The sequence below is a fragment of the Mobula birostris genome, chromosome 8, assembly GCF_030028105.1.
Source record: "Mobula birostris isolate sMobBir1 chromosome 8, sMobBir1.hap1, whole genome shotgun sequence".
Lineage (NCBI taxonomy): Eukaryota > Metazoa > Chordata > Chondrichthyes > Myliobatiformes > Myliobatidae > Mobula > Mobula birostris.
In genome coordinates, this window is record NC_092377.1 from 82,567,926 (window position 1) to 82,587,085 (window position 19,160).

Consider the following 19,160-nt stretch of genomic DNA (forward strand, 5'->3'; position numbering starts at 1 on the left):
CGTCCATTATCATGTGCTGGCAGTGGATGCTTGGGGGTTGCCAAGACACGGCTTGGCGCAGAGCATTCTGGGACCCGTAGTCCTTTTTCAGTTCTTGATGCGGGAGTCTGCCTGATAGGAACTACTAGACCCGGCGTGCTTCACGACTCGCGTCGATGTTCTGGTGTGCCGACTTGGTCGAACCGCGGGCGGAGTGGGTCGGACTCAATCAGGTGCAGCAAAAGAAAACGGGGGGGGGGCGCTTTGCAAGCTGTAAGGTCGTAGTCGGCTGCAGAATTACATGCCCTTACTTTGACACACAAAAAAAAAGAGTAATTGCAAAATGGATAATTCTGGCAAAGAGAAAGAAGCCATGCAGCTGATGGCCGATGCTGAGAAGAAGGTGAAATCGTCGCATTCGTTCTTAGGAGGCTTGTTTGGGTAAGAGAGGTAGCAGCAGCATCGCTGGGCAGTAAACGGGGTAATTATACTGCTGTCTCAGCAAGCACTGCCTTAGGGATTTGCATGCTGACTCTTTGCATTTTTCAAGTAAAAATGTATTTTATTAAATAAATGGCAGCATATTGTTCACATTGCACAAAAGTGCAATGCATATTTATGTTCCGTGGCGGGGGAAGATCCGAAAGCCTATTATACTGAATAATTCCACAGATGGAATCCTCTTTGAAAACACTGCAGTATGTTGTCTGCCATCTTTTTATCTTGAATACTAGAGCTTGTGGAATAATTCAGAAGCACGAATATACCATCCAAAATAGGAAATAAAGAGGCTGGGAGGAAACAATAAGTATTTCCCCTTATGCATAATCCAATTATTGAGGCTGGTGTGGAGAATTGCATGGCAACTAAATGGAAAATAATCTATTCGCACTGGGTTTTGCCCTTTAAATTGCTGAACAAGTAAAGGCCATTTTTTTTTGCCGAGAGCAGAAGGAAATGTGTATTGGACGACACCCACGGGTAAGATTGCAGCTGCTCTCCAGACGCTGGTGCTGGTCCTGGTCCTGGACTTGTCGTGTTTCCTGCACAAGAAATTGTCCTCGCCTCTCTGCACAGCATGTATCTGCGATTATCATGACCAGCAGTAGCATAAACAACCGATTCTAGAAATCGCACCAGAATAAATCGTTTCCTAAGTATTCCCTGGAGTACTGAATTTAATAAATAAGTTCGGTGTTCAAGAAATTAGTATCGATCTTCAATGGGAATAATTAGTTGTATTGATTTTATTCAAAACACCTTTGAGATTTTAAATTTGTTGAAGCGATTCCTCACCAAATAATTGTTTTGCTGAAATTTAATGTTATTAATTCACGTGGATCCAGTAGTGCACTCTTCAAATGGTAAATAGTATATCTGATAGAGATTGAGTTGAAAAGCTGATCTCTCCTCCGCCTCCCTCCTTGCTGCATTCCAATGGCATTACTGCAAAGCATACCCGGCCCGTCAGCTGAGTGGATATCGTTTATCTGTCAACCTTATGATGAACAACAATTAGAATGGCTGCTGGGGCTATCACAATCCCCTGATAACTACATAAAAACCCACCTTCCAATGGAGAAGGGTCTGACTGTATTACAGGCAGAAACGGGCCTGTAATCTCCCCTCTGTTAGTCCAATTCTGGTGACTCCAACTCTATAATCAGTAGGAATAGTATCTTCAACAAAGGCCAGAAATTATAATTTGGACTTTCCTGCCTACTTGCTTTGCATATTTATTGGATAAATTTTGTAATACCATTAGGGAATTAACAAAGGCAGTTAAAATTCTTCAGACATAAACCATTTTAATTGGCTTTTAGCTTTCATTTTCTGACATCATTTCATAAATGCTTTTTACATTCAAAGTAAATAACTTGCTCCCGTTATGCCGCTGGTGTTTCAGGTATGAATGAAGGCTCTCCATCTCTGGCAGTGTTCAGGGCTTCCTTCGTTGTGCCAATAGCTTCCTCTCGGTTTTCACCACTGTCAGCCATGCATGTCCTGGGTGGAGACTCGGGAACGCCACCGCACTCAGATGTAGAAGCATTCTTCATTGCTGTCTCCATAACAGTTCTGTTTTACCAGTCAGGGGTGTTAGCTCTGTGCTGAGCCCCTGAAGGTGGAGGACTGGTGGACCACACTTGCCCTTTGACCTGTTTTGGTGTGGGTGACCCTACCAAGAGCCAAAGCACAAAGCCCTGACTCCAGCCAACACAGCTCTCCGGGTCATTGAGGCACGCAAGCCTCCAAACCTTACGACAAGGTTGTGGTCCTTTTGGAGGAAAGTAACCATGCATGAGAAATTATGTAAAAGCGAGGACCTATTATGTGTGATATTAGACCTAATGCACATTGATTACAAGAAAAATTCCCTTCATGATTTATTTTAAAGGTTTGTTTGAATTTAAACCACCCTTCCACTGGTTGCTTTAATTGTGATCTACAGCTGTCATTTTCTCCCTAATAAACTTGGATCCATGAGCTATTTGTATACAATTTTGTTCATCAACAGTATATTTCTTTTTTAAAAATTCATTTACGGAATGTGGGCATCACCAGCTAAGCCAGCATTTATTGACCATCCCTAGTTACTCTTGAGAAGGTGGTGATGAGTTGCCTTCTTGAACCGCTGCAGTCCCTGATGTGTAGGTATATCCACAGTGCTGTTAGGGAGGGAATTCTATAATTTTGACCCAGTGACATTGAAGGAACGGTGATATGTTTCCAAGTCAGGATGGTGAGCGACTTGGAGGAGTTTATAGAACGAGGAGATCTGTACATTTTTTTCAGTAGCATCCTGTCTTTTTGTTGGATGCCTTATGTTGTTGAGCCTTATGATTGTTTATTACATTAGAAGCAATGTTTCCACAAACGCTTAACCTAACGAATTTTAATATCCTAATTAGGAATATTTGTCACAATAGTCTGATATTCTTTTGGGAATTCTTCATGCTGGCAGAGCTCAAATAGGAAATAAAACAACAAAAAATATTAAATAGAACAGAGTTGTGCAAGCTTCATTAGGCATAACATGAACAGCCCTGCCATATTGTGCACTGAGCTTTGAGGTACCAGAAGCACAGATGGTGTAAATCCAGGCAACTGATGCCTCCTCCTAGAATTAATTTGAAATTCCTTTTTAGTAATTTATAAAATTACATCATTGATTCATGAATCTTTGATTTTTAATTGTACTGTTAGAAACAGAAATGTCAGCTTTTGAACATTATGTAAAAATGGTCAAACAAAATGGAGTAAACAAACCCCTTTATTGAATAGCACATTGATATTTAGTATTGCACATTTAAGGATGCCTGGCAGGTAGCTTGACCAGAGGACTGTAACTGAGATTGTGTGAGATGAACATGATTGGATCTGTTTTCATTAAGTGCCATGTGGGACTGAGAAGTATATGCTAAAGGATAAAATCATTGGACTGCACTCCCAGACCAGTCTTTGTGTCTGTTTAATCACGTCTGATGTTTGTAGGATTATATAGGAGAAGTCCTGGGTGAAAATCTATTATATTAGGAGAGAGAGGTGGGTTTAGGAAATAAATGATGGACTGTTGATTATATTTTCAATATTATATTTCATTACAGAGGGAACTCAAGAATAGAAGAAGCATGTGAAATGTTTGCAAGAGCTGCAAACATGTTCAAGATGGCTAAAAACTGGAGTGGTGAGTTACATTCAATCTGGATTATAGTCCACAGGGTGAATGCAAACATGATGTTGCTCGTCAAATCTTCAAAATAAAGGTGACAGTTGGACATAAACTGCATTTATTATGCTAAAGGAATGGAATTCATGTTAATTTAGTAGAATTGAATTATATTGCCTATTCTTCAGAGCAATGAACATAAAATGACAATGGATATGTTTATGCATGGTTTTATTTTTATTCTGTTAAGCAATCCCCATTTCTTGCAATGATATAAACCCCAAACTATTTAAAGACATCCCAAGTAAAGTCAAGGCAATTCACCTTTTAAAGAATGCATTTGCATAAATGATTTCATTTATGCCACAGCGTCAAATACAACAGACAGCCTGTTGCTGCATCAGTGGTTGCAAGTCATGCTGCAGAAAGGCAAGTGCCATTGCTGCCTACTTGGTTGGTGCACGTTTAAAATATTTGTCTTGGTCCTTGCTGAAACAACAATTAAAGTGCACTCCACTTATGAGCCTTTTCAACCTTTTATTCATATCTCCAGCAAGTCTCCCCATTTTCAAGGTGCTCCTTTCAGAGAATTCTGATTTTTTTTTTAGTATTGTCCAATATTTTCAACAAATCATTCCCTGCTCTCACATATTTTGAAGCTTAATTTATTATGAAGTAATCATATATAGCATTTTGATGCTTGTAGATAGATAATAGAGCAGATTAAAGAAAGATAAGATGGATTTAATTTTGAGATGGACAAAAGTAAATCTTCAATTGAAAGATTGTTTAAAATCCCAGCAAATGGATGTAAAGGATTAGAGGATTAAATATGACGTTTGAGGTAGTCACATACGAGTGGACAGATGAAGCTTCTGGAGAGTTCAAAAGGCAATAATTTTTAGTTACAACCACATAATATATTCAAACCTCATCGTTTAAAAAAATGAGCTAATTGTAGTTGAAGTTGTGGTTCAAAGTAGTGCAATAACAATTAAATCTTCTCTGTCCTGTTTCAAAACCAGGCAAATTGCATTTAGCTAGAAACATGAAATGTTTTTATTTTGTAGAACAGTATGTTGAATTGGGTAATAAAATATTTTTGAGAATTTCAATTAAAAAGAACTATAATGATCTTGTCCATAATGTCAGTGGAATGATGTGAAACTTGCTAAGGGGCAAATGTCACTAACTTTCGAAGTTAGTATCCAAAATCCAGAGTTAAACATAGTGAAGGTGCAGTCAGTATTTTGAACTGGGTATTAGTGATAACTATAAACACAAGTGATTCTGTAGATGGAGGAAATGCAGAGTAACACACAAAATTCTGGAGGAACTCAGCAGATCAGGTAGCATCTATGAAAATGAATGAATAGCTGACATTTCAGGCTGAGTCTCTTCATCAAGACTCTATAATTACAATTATAGTTATGGAAAAATAATTTGTTTGTCATACCTTTCTGCAAGCTCTGACAGCAGCTATGATCACATGCTGACAATTGAACTGTTATTTGAAGCAAATTTTATAATCCGCAAAGTCCTGGATTCTCGCGTTAATGTTGTCACAATCTTCTAAAACAACCTTAAAATATTCAGTTTGATTGTGAGATCAATGAATATCCTGCCATCACCAGGGTCTTTTCACATGGACAGCAAACTGATTACTGTACTGTTTACCTATGCTGTGCACTTCACATGCATTTTGAATTATATTTTATTAACTTATTTGTGGTAATATTTTGTTTTGTGTGTTGTGTGTAATATATGTGCGGTGGTGCACCATGGCCCGAGGGAACATCGTTTCATTTGATTGTATATACGTACAGTCCGATGACAATAAACTTGAAATGGGATGTTGATCTAAAATTTCACCTCTATCCCACTCAACAATCCACATATGCTGGTTTTTCTCACATTGGGAACAGAAGCTGTCTGACCCTGACATCTGCTGCCAGATCAGTCTGTTGACCTGGGTTTGGAATGAGAGGGTCGTAGGGACCTGGCACAGAAGAGGAACTGAGATCAATGCAGAGCGGTCAGGATCGTATTGAATGGTAAAGCAGGCTTGAGGGGCTTGTTCCTCCTCTTGTTATGTTCTTGTGAGACCTGCCAAATCGAAGTATGCTATCAATCGTAGTGTGAAGCAAAAGAACAGACAAGGCTTTTCTTCCTGATGATAAGTCCATAAGAAGGAATGCTTCTAATGGTGCACCAGATTTTTAGTAGCATTGATGGTCTCCTCATAGATATACAAATGTTCAGGGGAGATGTTTTATTCAATGAATGTAACTGTGACCGTTTTAACTTGTTTCTCTCCAGTATCACAAGAGAAAAACAAGTAAAGGGTAGGTTGCATTGAGACATAATATAACATGTTTTAAATGCTGTGGAAATGTGAAATTTGTAAATATGCCGTGTCTCTGCTTTTTAGGAGCACGTTTGAAAGAAGTTAGGAGGAATATGGTCCATCTCTAGTGACCTAGCATATCTGTAAAATCAAATACTCTTTTTGAGTGCGCTATTTTCCTCGAGTAAAACAACAGATTATTTTATTATTTCAAAACTCCCTGTTTCTTCATAGCTCATGCTTTTTGCATTTCAGATCAGTTTTGATGCTCTTGTACGTTTTCCAGTTGAGTCAGTCCCTTGGTTACACAAGGGCTCTGTTCTTGAGAGCTGTCTGTAAACTGTTTATTTATTGCATTCCTTGAGTCATAAACAATTTCACTGAGCATGAACATTTATTTATTTATTGTCTTCCCTTATGCAATTATAATGGTACAGAATCAAAATGCCCCACATCTAGTGACTGGTTTCAGTTGTCTTAAAGTATCAATGGATGTTTACAAGTGTTAATAGAAGAGATTTACCTAGTCTTTAGAGACGTAAACAACAGGAATTCTGCAGATGCTGGAAATTCAAGCAACACACATAAAAGTTGCTGGTGAACGCAGCAGGCCAGGCAGCATCTCTAGGAAGAGGTTCAGTCGACGTTTCAGGCCGAGACCCTTTGTCAGGACTAACTGAAGGAAGAGTGAGTAAGGGATTTGAAAGGGGGAGGGGGAGATCCAAAATGATAGGAGAAGACAGGAGGGGGAGGGATGGAGCCAAGAGCTGGACAGGTGATAGGCAAAAGGGAATACGAGAGGATCATGGGACAGGAGGTCCGGGAAGAAAGACGGGGGGGGGGGGCGGGGATCCAGAGGACGGGCAAGGGGTATATTCATAGGGACAGAGGGAGAAAAAGGAGAGTGAGAGAAAGAATGTGTGTATAAAAATAAATAACAGATGGGGTACGAGGGGAAGGTGGAGTATTAGCAGAAGTTAGAGAAGTCGATGTTCATGCCATCAGGTTGGAGGCTACCCAGACGGAATATAAGGTGTTGTTCCTCCAACCTGAGTGTGGCTTCATCTTTACAGTAGAGGAGGCCGTGGATAGACATGTCAGAATGGGAATGGGATGTGGAATTAAAATGTGTGGTCACGGGGAAATCCTGCTTTCTCTGGCGGACAGAGCGTAGGTGTTCAGCAAAGTGGTCTCCCAGTCTGCGTCGGGTCTCGCCAATATATAAAAGGCCACATCGGGAGCACCGGACACAGTATATCACCCCAGCCGACTCACAGGTGAAGTGTTGCCTCACCTGGAAGGACTGTTTAGGGCCCTGAATGGTGGTAAGGGAGGAAGTGTAAGGGCATGTGTAGCACTTGTTCCGCTTACACGGATAAGTGCCAGGAGGGAGATCAGTGGGGAGGGATGGGGCGAGCGAGATGTCTTCCTTTTTTAAAGAAAGGGGCTTCCCTTCCTCCACTATCAACTCTGCTCTTAAACGCATCTCCCCCATTTCACGTACATCTGCTCTCACTCCATCCGCCCGCCACCCCACTAGGAATAGGGTTCCCCTGGTCCTCACCTACCACCACACCAGCCTCCGGGTCCAACATATTATTCTCCGTAACTTCCACCACCTCCAACGGGATCCCACCACTAAGCACATCTCCCCCCCCCCCCGCTTTCAGCAGGGATCGCTCCCTACGCAACTCCCTTGTCCATTTGCCCCCCCATCCCTCCCCACTGATCTCCCTCCTGGCACTTATCCGTGTAAGCAGAACAAGTGCTACACATGCCCTTACACTTCCTCCCTTACCACCATTCAGGGCCCCAAACAGTCCTTCCAGGTGAGGCAACACTTCACCTGTGAGTCGGCTGGGGTGATATACTGCGTCCGGTGCTCCCGATGTGGCCTTTTATATATTGGCGAGACCCGACGCAGACTGGGAGACCGCTTTGCTGAACACCTACGCTCTGTCCACCAGAGAAAGCAGGATCTCCCAGTGGCCACACATTTTAATTCCACATCCCATTCCCATTCTAACATGTCTATCCATGGCCTCCACTACTGTAAAGATGAAGCCACACTCAGGTTGGAGGAACAACACCTTATATTCCGTCTGGGTAGCCTCCAACCTGATGGCATGAGCATCGACTTCTCTAACTTCCGCTAATGCCCCACCTCCCCCTCATACCCCATCTATTACTTATTTTTATACACACATTCTTTCTCTCACTCTCCTTTTTCTCCCTCTGTCCCTCTGAATATACCCCTTGCCCATCCTCTGGGTTCCCCCCCTCTTTGTCTTTCTTCCCGGACCTCCTGTCCCATGATCCTCTCGTATCCCTTTTGCCTATCACCTGTCCAGCTCTTGGCTCCATCCCTCCCCCTCCTGTCTTCTCCTATCATTTTGGATCTTCCCCTCCCCCTCCAACTTTCAAATCCCTTACTCACTCTTCCTTCAGTTAGTCCTGACGAAGGGTCTCGGCCTGAAACATTGACTGCACCTCTTCCTAGAGACGCTGCCTGGCCTGCTGCGTTCACCACCAACTTTTATGTGTGTTGCTAGTCTTTAGAGACTAGTTTCCAAAGCATGAGTGACAGCCTGCCTCCTGAACAGGTCATAGTACCTGTTTGATTACTGTGGAAGTTTACATGTAAACAGTTTTAAAGACTGATTTTTGAATTAACTGGCTGTTGCCCGTATTCCATAAGTCCTGAAAATTCTGTATATAACTTTCTTTACATAGCCTAACTAACTTGAAAAGTTATTTTAAAAGAATTATGGGAAAATTTGCATAAAGTCAAATTTCCTAAAGTCAGGTCATAAGTAACCCAGGGAGCCCCTGTGATTGTATTTTTGTTTCCTCAGTTCCAGCATGTGAATGTAGTATTTGCAATCATCATTGTTGAACACTGTATCTATAATTATCTTGTTCCTGGCACAATATCCATAGGCCAGATTCCAGTTTTCCATCCTTTTACAGACTATTGTCTGTACATTGAAAGTGACATGTTTTCTTTGTTAGCCCTTTTAAACTTTTCTCGGCCAACTCTGTTTTCTCATGCTATTCACATTTTTGACCCACGTGCGTTGTTTAAAATTTTACAACAATAAAATATACATTTTTAACCTATTTGCATACCAGACAAATTTCTTGTGCGCAGTTCCTGTTGATCTTCCATTCCATTGTACCTTCTGTGCGTAGCTGATTTCACAACTCAAACCCAAATCATCAGTGTTGGAAAATAACCGAAAGGATTACATCAGAACAATTTCCCACATTGCCTGATATTGCTGCAATTGAAATTTTTGCACTGCGAAATTGGATGGGATCACAAAGTGTGTGTGAATGATGATTGAAGTTGCACACATAGCATGTTTGACCACTTAGTCCCTCTCGCGTTTGATTACTTGTTTTTTATTTGAGCTGGAATTGAACTTTTGAAATACAGAATCATTCAGTATCACCATATGTCAGCTCAAAGGAGCTGCCCAGTTTACAGTCATGTTCCAGTTTCTACCTTAATCCCGCTTATCCATTTGTCCTTTGGAGAAAATTCTAATGGACAAGGATTCCATTTCCCTTTCAGATAGTTCATGGCCCTTGTAGAAAACTATTTTTTCCTTTCCTGATGGAAGATCTTAATCCAGAAATACTCGCTCTGTTTCTCTTCCAACAGATGCAAGCAGACCTGCTGTATATTTCCAGTGTTGTCTGTTCTTGTTCTCTTCTCCTTCCTGGTACTCCCTTCTCAGAATCAGAATCAGGTTTATTCTATCATCCCTTCTATTGATTTTAAATCTGAATCCTAAATATGCCAAGCCAGTTACAGATATTTACAAAACCCACAACTCTCTCCGGGATCACAACTAATTTCTCAGTTAACATTGAAAGACGATATCTGTAACAGATGCAATCCATAAAAATCTGTAACATCAGTTTAACTGCAAAAAAAAAAGGACTGCAGAGTCCCTTCCTGTGGAACTCTGTTAGTACCACAATCGTCAGAACTTTGCAAACTGAATAGGAACAGCAGCTACAGTTTCATCCATGATTGCATCTTAAATTTGTGACTTGTGGATTTGACCAAATCATTCAATCTGCATGGGATAATTGAGCCATGATATAATTAAGCAACAAGCTCATTGGTCTTTGCTTTTTCTGTTTTAGATCATTGAAGTAGCTTGAGTTGCAAAGGAAGAAGGTTTGGTTCTTGTAAACCTCAGAAATCCCAGGATTACAATGCACAGCAAAATATCTGTATTCTTTTTAATCCAAGCATTAGGTCAAACTATAAGCCAGTAATGTTCACTGGTGGTTTATCATGAAACCAATAATCTACAGTCTACCAGTTACATTGGCTGTGCTGAGCAAGGGGAGCGGTCTCACTAGGTTCCTGGGGAGTTGTCACTGTTCTGTCATGTGTTGAAGTACAGCAGATCTCATTGTTTCCTTTGCATCGAACAGCCGCAGGGAATGCATTTTGCCAGTCAGCCAAACTCCATTTGCAGCTGCAGAGCAAACACGATGCTGCCACCAGTTTTGTGGATGCAGGGAATGCGTACAAGAAAGCAGATCCGCAAGGTAAGAGATGTAAATTAAACCGGGTGCAAATCCCCATCTTAATTTAATTTAATGTGGGCAAATCAGGCTTGCTAACAATTTGGTAGTACAGGTGAGGGTATGCTGTGGGGAGTGGGGAAACTACTCATGTTGTCTTTTTCCTCAGATGTCAGTAGCAGTCCCGTCCCTCACCAAAGTAACCCATGATATAGTCTGCCTTGAACCCTTTGGAGAGGTACTCTATATTGTAGAAGGTGGAGAATGGGAAACAAAGGCCACCTTTGGGATTCAGTGACACCGTCACTTTCCGTTCTTGCCAGGTTAACAGTTTCACTTGAATATCGTTGATTTAAGTGGGGTTGAATGTAGCTCACAAGAATGGTTAGCTCAGAGTAGGAACTCCAGTAGTGCCCTGAACTGTTGCAGTGGTAGCTGCTCTAGTTAATTTGAACCTGATGAATCGAAAGCTTTTGACTTGAGACCTTGGCTGTTGTCAGTGGAGTGTTCAATTCTCTGAGGCAAGAAAGGAAGTTGTTGCAACAGCAAAAGCAAAAGGATCAGTCAGGAACTGGATACTGATTGTGGATGATCAGCCATGGTCACAGTGAATGGTGGTGCTGGCTCGAAGGGCTGAATGGACTAGTCCTGCACCTATTGTCTATTGACTCAATAGTGACGGTGGAGATGCCAGGCAGCACTGTTTCCCTCCACACAGTCAAGTGGCAGATTCATCTGGACGTAATATGAAGTTATGAACCTGATGCGTTTTCAGTGTCTAGCCCCTCCCACCATCACACCACCATACATTCATTCAGTTCCCGGCTGGCACAGTTGTATGAGGTCAGCACAGCTTTACTGCATTTACCTGTTCCCCGTACTCATTAAGAAAGAAGTGATGAGAAGAGGGGAAAATAGCAAGTGCAATAGCGTTTATCTTTCCCAGGCTCATTTAGCAGGACGTTTTGGAAACCATTAATATCATCGGGAAAATTCCTTCGATACCACAGAAAAAATGCGCAGTGTTTTAGTCTGCAAATGACACAAAATTGGGAAGGGTTTTGATTGTGAAGGTTAGTATTGATTACAGGGTGATCCCGATCAGTTGAGGAAGTGGACTGAGGAATGGCAAATGGATTTCAAAACAGATAAGTGTGAGGTGATGCGTTCTGGAAAGTTAAACCAGCGTAGGACTTGGTAGGGCACCGGGGAGTGTAATGGAACTTGGGGACCTAGTAGGGGAAGAGCATTGCTTGCTGAAGGTGGCATCATGGGTAGACAGGTTGGTGGAAGAGGCATTTAGCATTGGTTAAGGTACTGAGAATAGGAGATGGAACACTGCTGCAGTTGTATAGGTTGTTGGAGAGGCTGCAACTGGAGTGCTGTGTATAGTTTAGGCGGCCCAGTATGGATTAAAAAAAGTGGAACGAGTACTGAGAAGACAAGGCTGAGTTATAGGGAAAGGTTGGCCAGGCTGGATCTTTACTTCGGTAGAAGAATGAAGTGGAACTTTATAGAAATTTTTAAAATTATGAGGAGGCATAGACAAGGTAGATGGTAATGGTGTTTTTCCTGGGGTAGGGAGTCCAAAACTAGGGAGCATAGATTTAGGGTGAGAGGAGAAAGATTTAAAACAGACTGAGGGGAAATTTCTTCACACAGGGGGTGAAGATTATGTGCAATATGTTGGCTGAGGCAGGAACAATCGGATCATTAAGGGAACATTTGGATAGGTATGTGGAAGGGCGAAGCAGAGGGATATGTACCGGACACTGGAAGTTGGGACAAGCTGGGGGTGGGCACCATGGTTGGCAAGGATGTATTGGGCCAAAGGACCTGTCCCTTTTCTGTACTTCTTTTTGATTCTCTGCACACAGTTTGCACCTGGGGTTCAGGCATTGGGGGTTCTCTGTGCATTAGAACATCAGAAGAAGGACCTAGAATGAGAATAACTGATTTTGTGGACCTTGCAATAAATTTCTGACTTCTATCTACAGTTGATTTTCCACTGAAGTGGTATTAGGCACTGTACTCTAGTGTTTTTATTTGAAATGAATTTTCTAGGCCTTGTAATCCTATAGTCAGTATTTGTTTCCCAACAGAACTTTAAGAACGTAGAGAGAGAATTCTTCTGTAAAACACAGAAATGTGACTAGAATCTTAAAGCTCTAATCCAAGTGGGTTGGCGGAGCTCCCATAATTAAAGCACCTTTCCTCTACTCTGATCTCCAACCCAGCCCACACTATTCTCTGACAAATAAAATCTGTCCTGTGACCACCAACTACAGCAGTCCTTTAAAGAAGCTTTCTTGATTTTTCCAAGTGGAGAACCTCTAAGCTGTAAACAGGACCTTGCCTGATGCTGTAAGGTTCAATGTGAGATGGTTTCCTGAGCTGCTGGAGTTGTACAGCACAGAAACAGGCTCTTCAGCTCATTCCAAACTTTCTGCCCATCTACACGTGTCCTGTTTCCATGCTCCAGGACTGTTATTTATTCTCATTTTCTCTAATACTTTGTCTCTTTTGTCATTAATTATCTGGCATGAATTGTCTTAACTGTTTGTCTGCCCTATTTAACAGCAGGACACAGCAGTCAAAACCTTAGTTCCTCTTTATTTAAGAAAGCTCACTTAACTTGATGGTAGAATAATTGATATTCTGTTTCTCTTAGTAATGATCTCTCAAGATTTGTCTGTCCAATCTGCTAGTTTCTTATAGATATTTGTATGCAGCCCAATTGATTTGAATGATGTTTTGATCTATTCAGACCAACCTATCACTTAGCAGGCCTGTAGGAGATTGTAAACTGAAATAACTAAAATGTTATCTATAGATTGAACATTTTAATGATGGAGATAGCTTTTCTGAAGCAGCCTTACTGTTTTCCCTACAGAGGCCATCAACTGCTTAAATGCAGCCATCGATATATACACAGATATGGTAAGAAGCTTGATTATGTATTTCTGAGATCACTAATTATTTTAATGCATCTGTAACCAAGAGTAGCAGATGATGTTCACATAGCAAGTTTATCTGAAAGCACAGATCAAATGCATAACAAAATTCTTTACTTTTATTCTACAGGGGAGATTTACGATTGCAGCAAAACACCACATTACAATTGCAGAAATTTATGAATCTGAACTGGTAGATATTGAAAAGGTATTGTGTTATACTGAGCCTTTTTTCATACACCGAATGCACTCTTCAGTATACATTCTTGTAAAATGTGAATACAGTGCCTTGTAAAAGTATTCAGTCCCAACCCTTTGTTCACATAAATGAGTATTAAAACCAGGGATTTTGATCAATTTAACTGAGAGTTTTTATTTGTGAATCACGTGCTCCTCTTTTTTTCCGCACTGGAGCACAAAACCAGGGATAATTGTAAAGCATGAAAAACTAAAAATGTCTGCAGTTCTAAAGTATTCACCCCCTTTACTTGCCCCCTTTGAACAACACTTGCAGCTGTTACAGCCTTTATGGATCTTTTTGAGTACACCTCAATGAGCTTTGCACAACGTGATAGAGAAAGATTTACCCATTCCTCTTTGCAGAGTTCCTCAAGCTGTTAGGTTAGTTGGGGAGCGACAGTGGACAGCATTCTTGAGGTTTTGCCAGAGATGTTCGATTGGGTTAAGGTCATGACTCTGCCTGGGCCACTTGAGGACATCAATTTTCTTCATTTGAAGCCACTCTGTGGTTGCTCTGGGAGTGTGCTTTGGGTTGTTGCCCTGCTGAAAGATGAACTTCCTCCACGGTTTCAGTTTTCTGGCAGAGGTTAGCAGGTTTTATTCCAGGATGTCTCTGTATATTTAGCAGAATTCAACTTCCCATCAATCTTGACCAGATTTCCAGTCACTGCTGCTGAAAAACATCCCCAAAGCCTGATGCTGCCATCACTAGGGTGCTGTTACCTGGCTTGTGCGCAGTATTAGATTTATGCCACATGTACCGCTTAGTGTTGAGACTAAAAATTCCCACTTTAATCTCATCTGACCGCAAGACCTTCTTCCACGTCTTTGCAGTATCTTCGAAATAACTCTTTGCAGGCAAGGATACTCACTTTTTTTTAAAAACCAGATCTTCTCCCTTGCCTCTCTTCCATAAGAACCCTTTTTGTGAAAGGCCTTAGAGATTGTGGAGCCATGAACTCCATCTCCAGTTGCAGACATTGACCTCTGCAGCTCACTCTGAGTGTTTGTTTCTGTCACAGTAGCTTTGCTTACAAGTGCCGTTCTTCTCTGGTGACTAAGTTTAGAGGGATGGCTTGACCTAGCCGGTATGGCTGTGGTTTCATATATTTTTCCACTTTTTCTTGATGGATCACACTGAGCTCTGAGGTATGTTCTATGTCTTTGAGATGGTTTCCCTCAGATTTTGGCTTCTTGACTTATCTAGAATGCTCCTTTGTCTTCATTATGGTTTGGTCTGGTGAATATCTACCATCCTGTGGGATCTCACAGAGAGCGCGGGTATTTATTCTTACGAATTCATTGAAAACAGGTGGCCTTCTATATCAACAAACTGGGTGAGTTGGTCAGTTAATACTATATATTGCACCTGAGGAGAAAGTTATCATTGTAATTGCAAAGGGGACGATTACTTTTTCAGCCTCACAATTTTGGGTTTTTAACTTTGATTAAGTTATTGACAGGTTTAGAAAATGAGACAGTAAAATGTGAAAATAGTTGTGAGGGCTGAACGATTTTCAAGGCACTGTACATTTTGGTGCTAACTTTGTATAATTATAAAGGGTTTAGAGAGCCATGGTGCTTGTCCATGCTGGATTCTCAGCTGAATGCCATGAGACTCCCTCTCCTCAGCTTTGTATTTTTAATTTTTCAATCATAGCTACTTTCCTCTTAAGTGGACTTCGGAATGCTTTCTATGTGCCGCTGATGGTGAAGTATGTTTTAATAAGTGTGAGTTGGGGGGAGGCTGAAAAAAGGCTTCTCTAGTTATAAACACAAGAGCGATTCTGCAGATGCTGGAAATCTTGAGCAAGCATGTAGAGTGGTTGCTGCCTCCATGAGTCCCTTGTCCTCTTGTCCCTCCCTACTGATCTCCGTCCTAGCACTTACCCCTGCAAGCGTGACAAGTGCTGTACCTGCCCCTGCACCACCTTCTCCCTCACCGCCATTCAGGACCCCAGCATTCCCTCCAGGTGTGGCGACACTTCACCTGTGAGACTGTTGGGTTCGTCTGCTCCACCTGGTGTTCCCGGTGGGGTTTCTTCTACATTGCTGAGACCAGGTGTAGATTGGAGGACTGTTTCGTTGAGCACCTTCACTCTGATCACCACAGAAGTTGGGGTTTCCTGGTGGTCCCCCTTTTCACTTTGACTTTTCATTCCCTTTCTGACATGTTGGTCCATGATCTCCTCTACTGCCATGATAAGGCCACAGTCAGGTCAGAGGAGAAGCAGCTCCTGATGACACAAACATCGATTTCTCTAATTTCTGGTAATCTCTCTCCCCCCCCCCCCCACTTACCCATCCCTTCCTGCCCCTTTTCCTCACCTGTCCATCTCCTCCCTCAGTGCCTCTTCTTTCCTCCATCTCCTCTCCTATCATATTCCTCCTCCTTCAACCCTCTACCTTTTTCACCTATCACCTCCCAGCTTCTCACTTCACCCCCCCTCCCCCAACACCCACCTGCCCCCTCACCTGGTCTCACCCATCACCTCCCAGCTTGCATTCCTTCTCCTCCCCATCTTGTTATTCTGGCTTCTACCCCCTTCCTCTCTCGTCCTGATGAAGCGGCGTCTATTTATTCTCCTGTCTGACTTGCCGAGCTCCTCCAGCACTCTGAGCATGGGGCTGTGCTAAGTTACCACTAGGTTCTACAAATTAACAATTAGTTGAATGTTCCTTTGCTCTCAATCCTGTCAGCTCCCAACAGAATGCCCTTGAATCTATTATTGTTCTTGTTAGAATCTGCCAATGTCATCTCAATTACCGATTGAGCTACTTTGTTTTGCTTTGCCAGCATATTTGTATATATAGCTATACTCCCTCATCTAAGTCATTGTGAAATGGTGAGAACACAACAGAAATCCACAGAGGGTTATGCTAATACCTAGCTGCTGCTCATAAAGCCTGCAGTACTGAAGGAGGGGATTTTCCTATATATATATCCCTCCCCTCCTCTCTCTCACTCTAGATACAGAATTGGGTTTATTAGCACTATTCAGTGTCAGGAAATCTGTTGTTTTGCAGCAGCAGTACAGAGCCATACGTTAAATTACTGTAAGTTACACTAATAAATATATGAAAAATAGTGAGGTAATGTTCATGGTTCGTTCAGAAATCTGATGGTGGAGGGGAAGAAGCTGTGCCTAAAACATTGAGTGTGTGTCCTCGGGCTCCGGTGCCGCCTCCCTGCTGGTAGCAGTGAGGAGAGGGTATGTCTTGGATAGTGAGGGTCTTTTAATGATGGGTGCTGCCTTCCTGAGGCATGGCCTATTGTCGGTGCCCTCGATGCTGGGAAGGCTAGTGTCCATGATGGAGCTGGTTGAGGTTACAATGCTCTGCAGCCTTTTCTGATCCTGTGCGTTTGCCCCTTTACTCTTGAAAATACTGAAAGTGGAGATGCAATTGCTTATGGAAAGCTTTCATGAGATATGATCTCAGGCAGTACATTTCAGGTGTTAAGAATCCTCAGTATGAAAAATTCCTCCTTATTCCCCTACCTGCACTTAGGGATATTTTTCTAAAACCCTAACCACTTCCAGGGAAAACTCTTTCTATGGGCTTGAACTGTTAAAACCCTCATAATTTTGAGCACCTCAGATTGAACTCTTGACCTTCATTGTCATAGATAGATCCATTCCAGATATCACAATCTCTCTGCGTAACTGGAATTCCCTTGAATCAAGCATTGTCTTGGCCTATGAAGTGCTTTGAGACTCTCTTTAAACATTGCTTCTCTGAATGGTGCACAGTGCTCCAATGTGGTGTGACATCTATCCCTATCCTGTGAATTAGAAAACTAATCTGACTGAGATTGCTGACGTACATAAAAAGGGGAATGAAAATCCTTTGGAAGTACAACAATTGCCTTAAGTAAAATAGAGTACAGAAGTCCTCAGAATCTGATAAAGAACGCCTCAGGGAGAAGATCTGTGGCTTTTAAACATTGTTACACATTTGTTTGTATTTCCCAGGCTGTTGCTCATTATGAACAAGCTGCAGATTATTACAAAGGAGAAGAATCAAACAGGTACTTAATGCAATCTTATCTCTGACGAATAGATGAATTCTATTCCATCGCTTTAAAAATACAACTGATTTGGCTCTTCTTTGTTTCAGTTCAGCTAACAAGTGTCTTTTGAAAGTGGCTGCGTATGCTGCACAGCTGGAGCAGTATCAGAAGGCAATTGAAATTTATGAGCAGGTTAGTAATAATGGGGGATTCATTTTGTTGTGCATTTAAACTGTAAGATATAGGAGCAGAATTAGGCTGTTTGAGCCATCGAGTCTGCTCTGCTATTAAACCATGGCTGATTTATTATCCCTATCAACCTCAATCTCCTGTCTTCACCCCATAACCTTTGACACCCTTACTAATCAAGAACTAATCAACCTCCACTTTAAATATACCCAAATAACTTCGCCTCTGCAGCAGTGGCGATGAATTCTACAGATTCACCACCTTCAGGCTAAGGAAATTACTTCTCACCTCTGTTTTGAAGGGATGTCCTTCTATTCTGAGTCTGTTTCCATTGGTCCTGGATTCCCCCACTATAGGAAACATCCTCTCCACATCCACTCTGTCTAGGCCTTTCAGTATTCCATAGGTTTCAATCGGATTTCTCTCTTCTTCTAAACTCCAGCAAATGTAAGCTCAGAGCCATCAAGCGCTCCTCGGATATTAACTCTTTCATTCTCGGGATCATTCTTGTGAACGTCCTCTAGACCGTCTCCATCCATCCTTTTGTCTCATCCCTTTCTCCCGATTAATATAATCTATTTTTTTCTCTTGTCTGTTTCCTCATCAAAGTGGGAGCACATCATGGGCACATACAGCCACTTAGAGAGCTGCTTAATATAATGTTGGACCGAACTACAGATGAATGATGCTTTTCAAATCTATTTTGAGTCTGTGTTCCTAGCCTTGAAATCCCACTGCTTTCTTGTTACTTGGTCTAACATTTACATGCCTTCCTTGAATAACAAATGGTTCCTAATTTACAAATTTCATAAGTTGATTTGTCCATAAGTTTAAAAAAATGCATAAAAATCACTTGAGATGGTAACCACACTATTGTTATGAATGGTATCAAAAGTGCATCTGACAGAAAAGAAAGAACAATGACTAAAAGTGGAGAAAGAGAGAAAGGAAACTAGTTCTGCAGTTCATGGGAACGATTCAGATTCATTTATTTATCACATATACATCGAAACATACAGTGAAATGGATCATTTGTGTTAGCACCCAATGCAACCGAAGGTTGAGCTGGGGAAGCCCATAAGTATCGCCACACGTTTCAATACCAATGTAGCATGTTCGCAGTGCTCCACAGAACGATACTAGAAGCAGCAACTAAAAACAACAACGGCAAAAAATGGACCTTTCCTCCCTCCCCACCTACCCACACCCACCTGCAGACAGGCC

The 19,160-nt window shown here is 41.8% G+C and overlaps 1 protein-coding gene across 1 annotated transcript in view; it reads left to right on the top strand.

Annotated features, from left to right (window-relative positions):
* Positions 1-223: 223 nt before the first annotated feature.
* LOC140201439 (beta-soluble NSF attachment protein) overlaps positions 224-19,160 on the top strand; it is a 41,391-nt gene continuing 22,454 nt past the window's right edge. Inside the window, exons 1-7 of the mRNA XM_072265550.1 lie at positions 224-420; positions 3,585-3,664; positions 10,449-10,565; positions 13,435-13,481; positions 13,626-13,703; positions 17,710-17,765; positions 17,855-17,939. Of these exons, the coding sequence (XP_072121651.1) occupies positions 323-420; positions 3,585-3,664; positions 10,449-10,565; positions 13,435-13,481; positions 13,626-13,703; positions 17,710-17,765; positions 17,855-17,939 (561 nt within the window). The 5' untranslated portion in view covers positions 224-322. The remainder of the gene's footprint in view (positions 421-3,584; positions 3,665-10,448; positions 10,566-13,434; positions 13,482-13,625; positions 13,704-17,709; positions 17,766-17,854; positions 17,940-19,160) is intronic.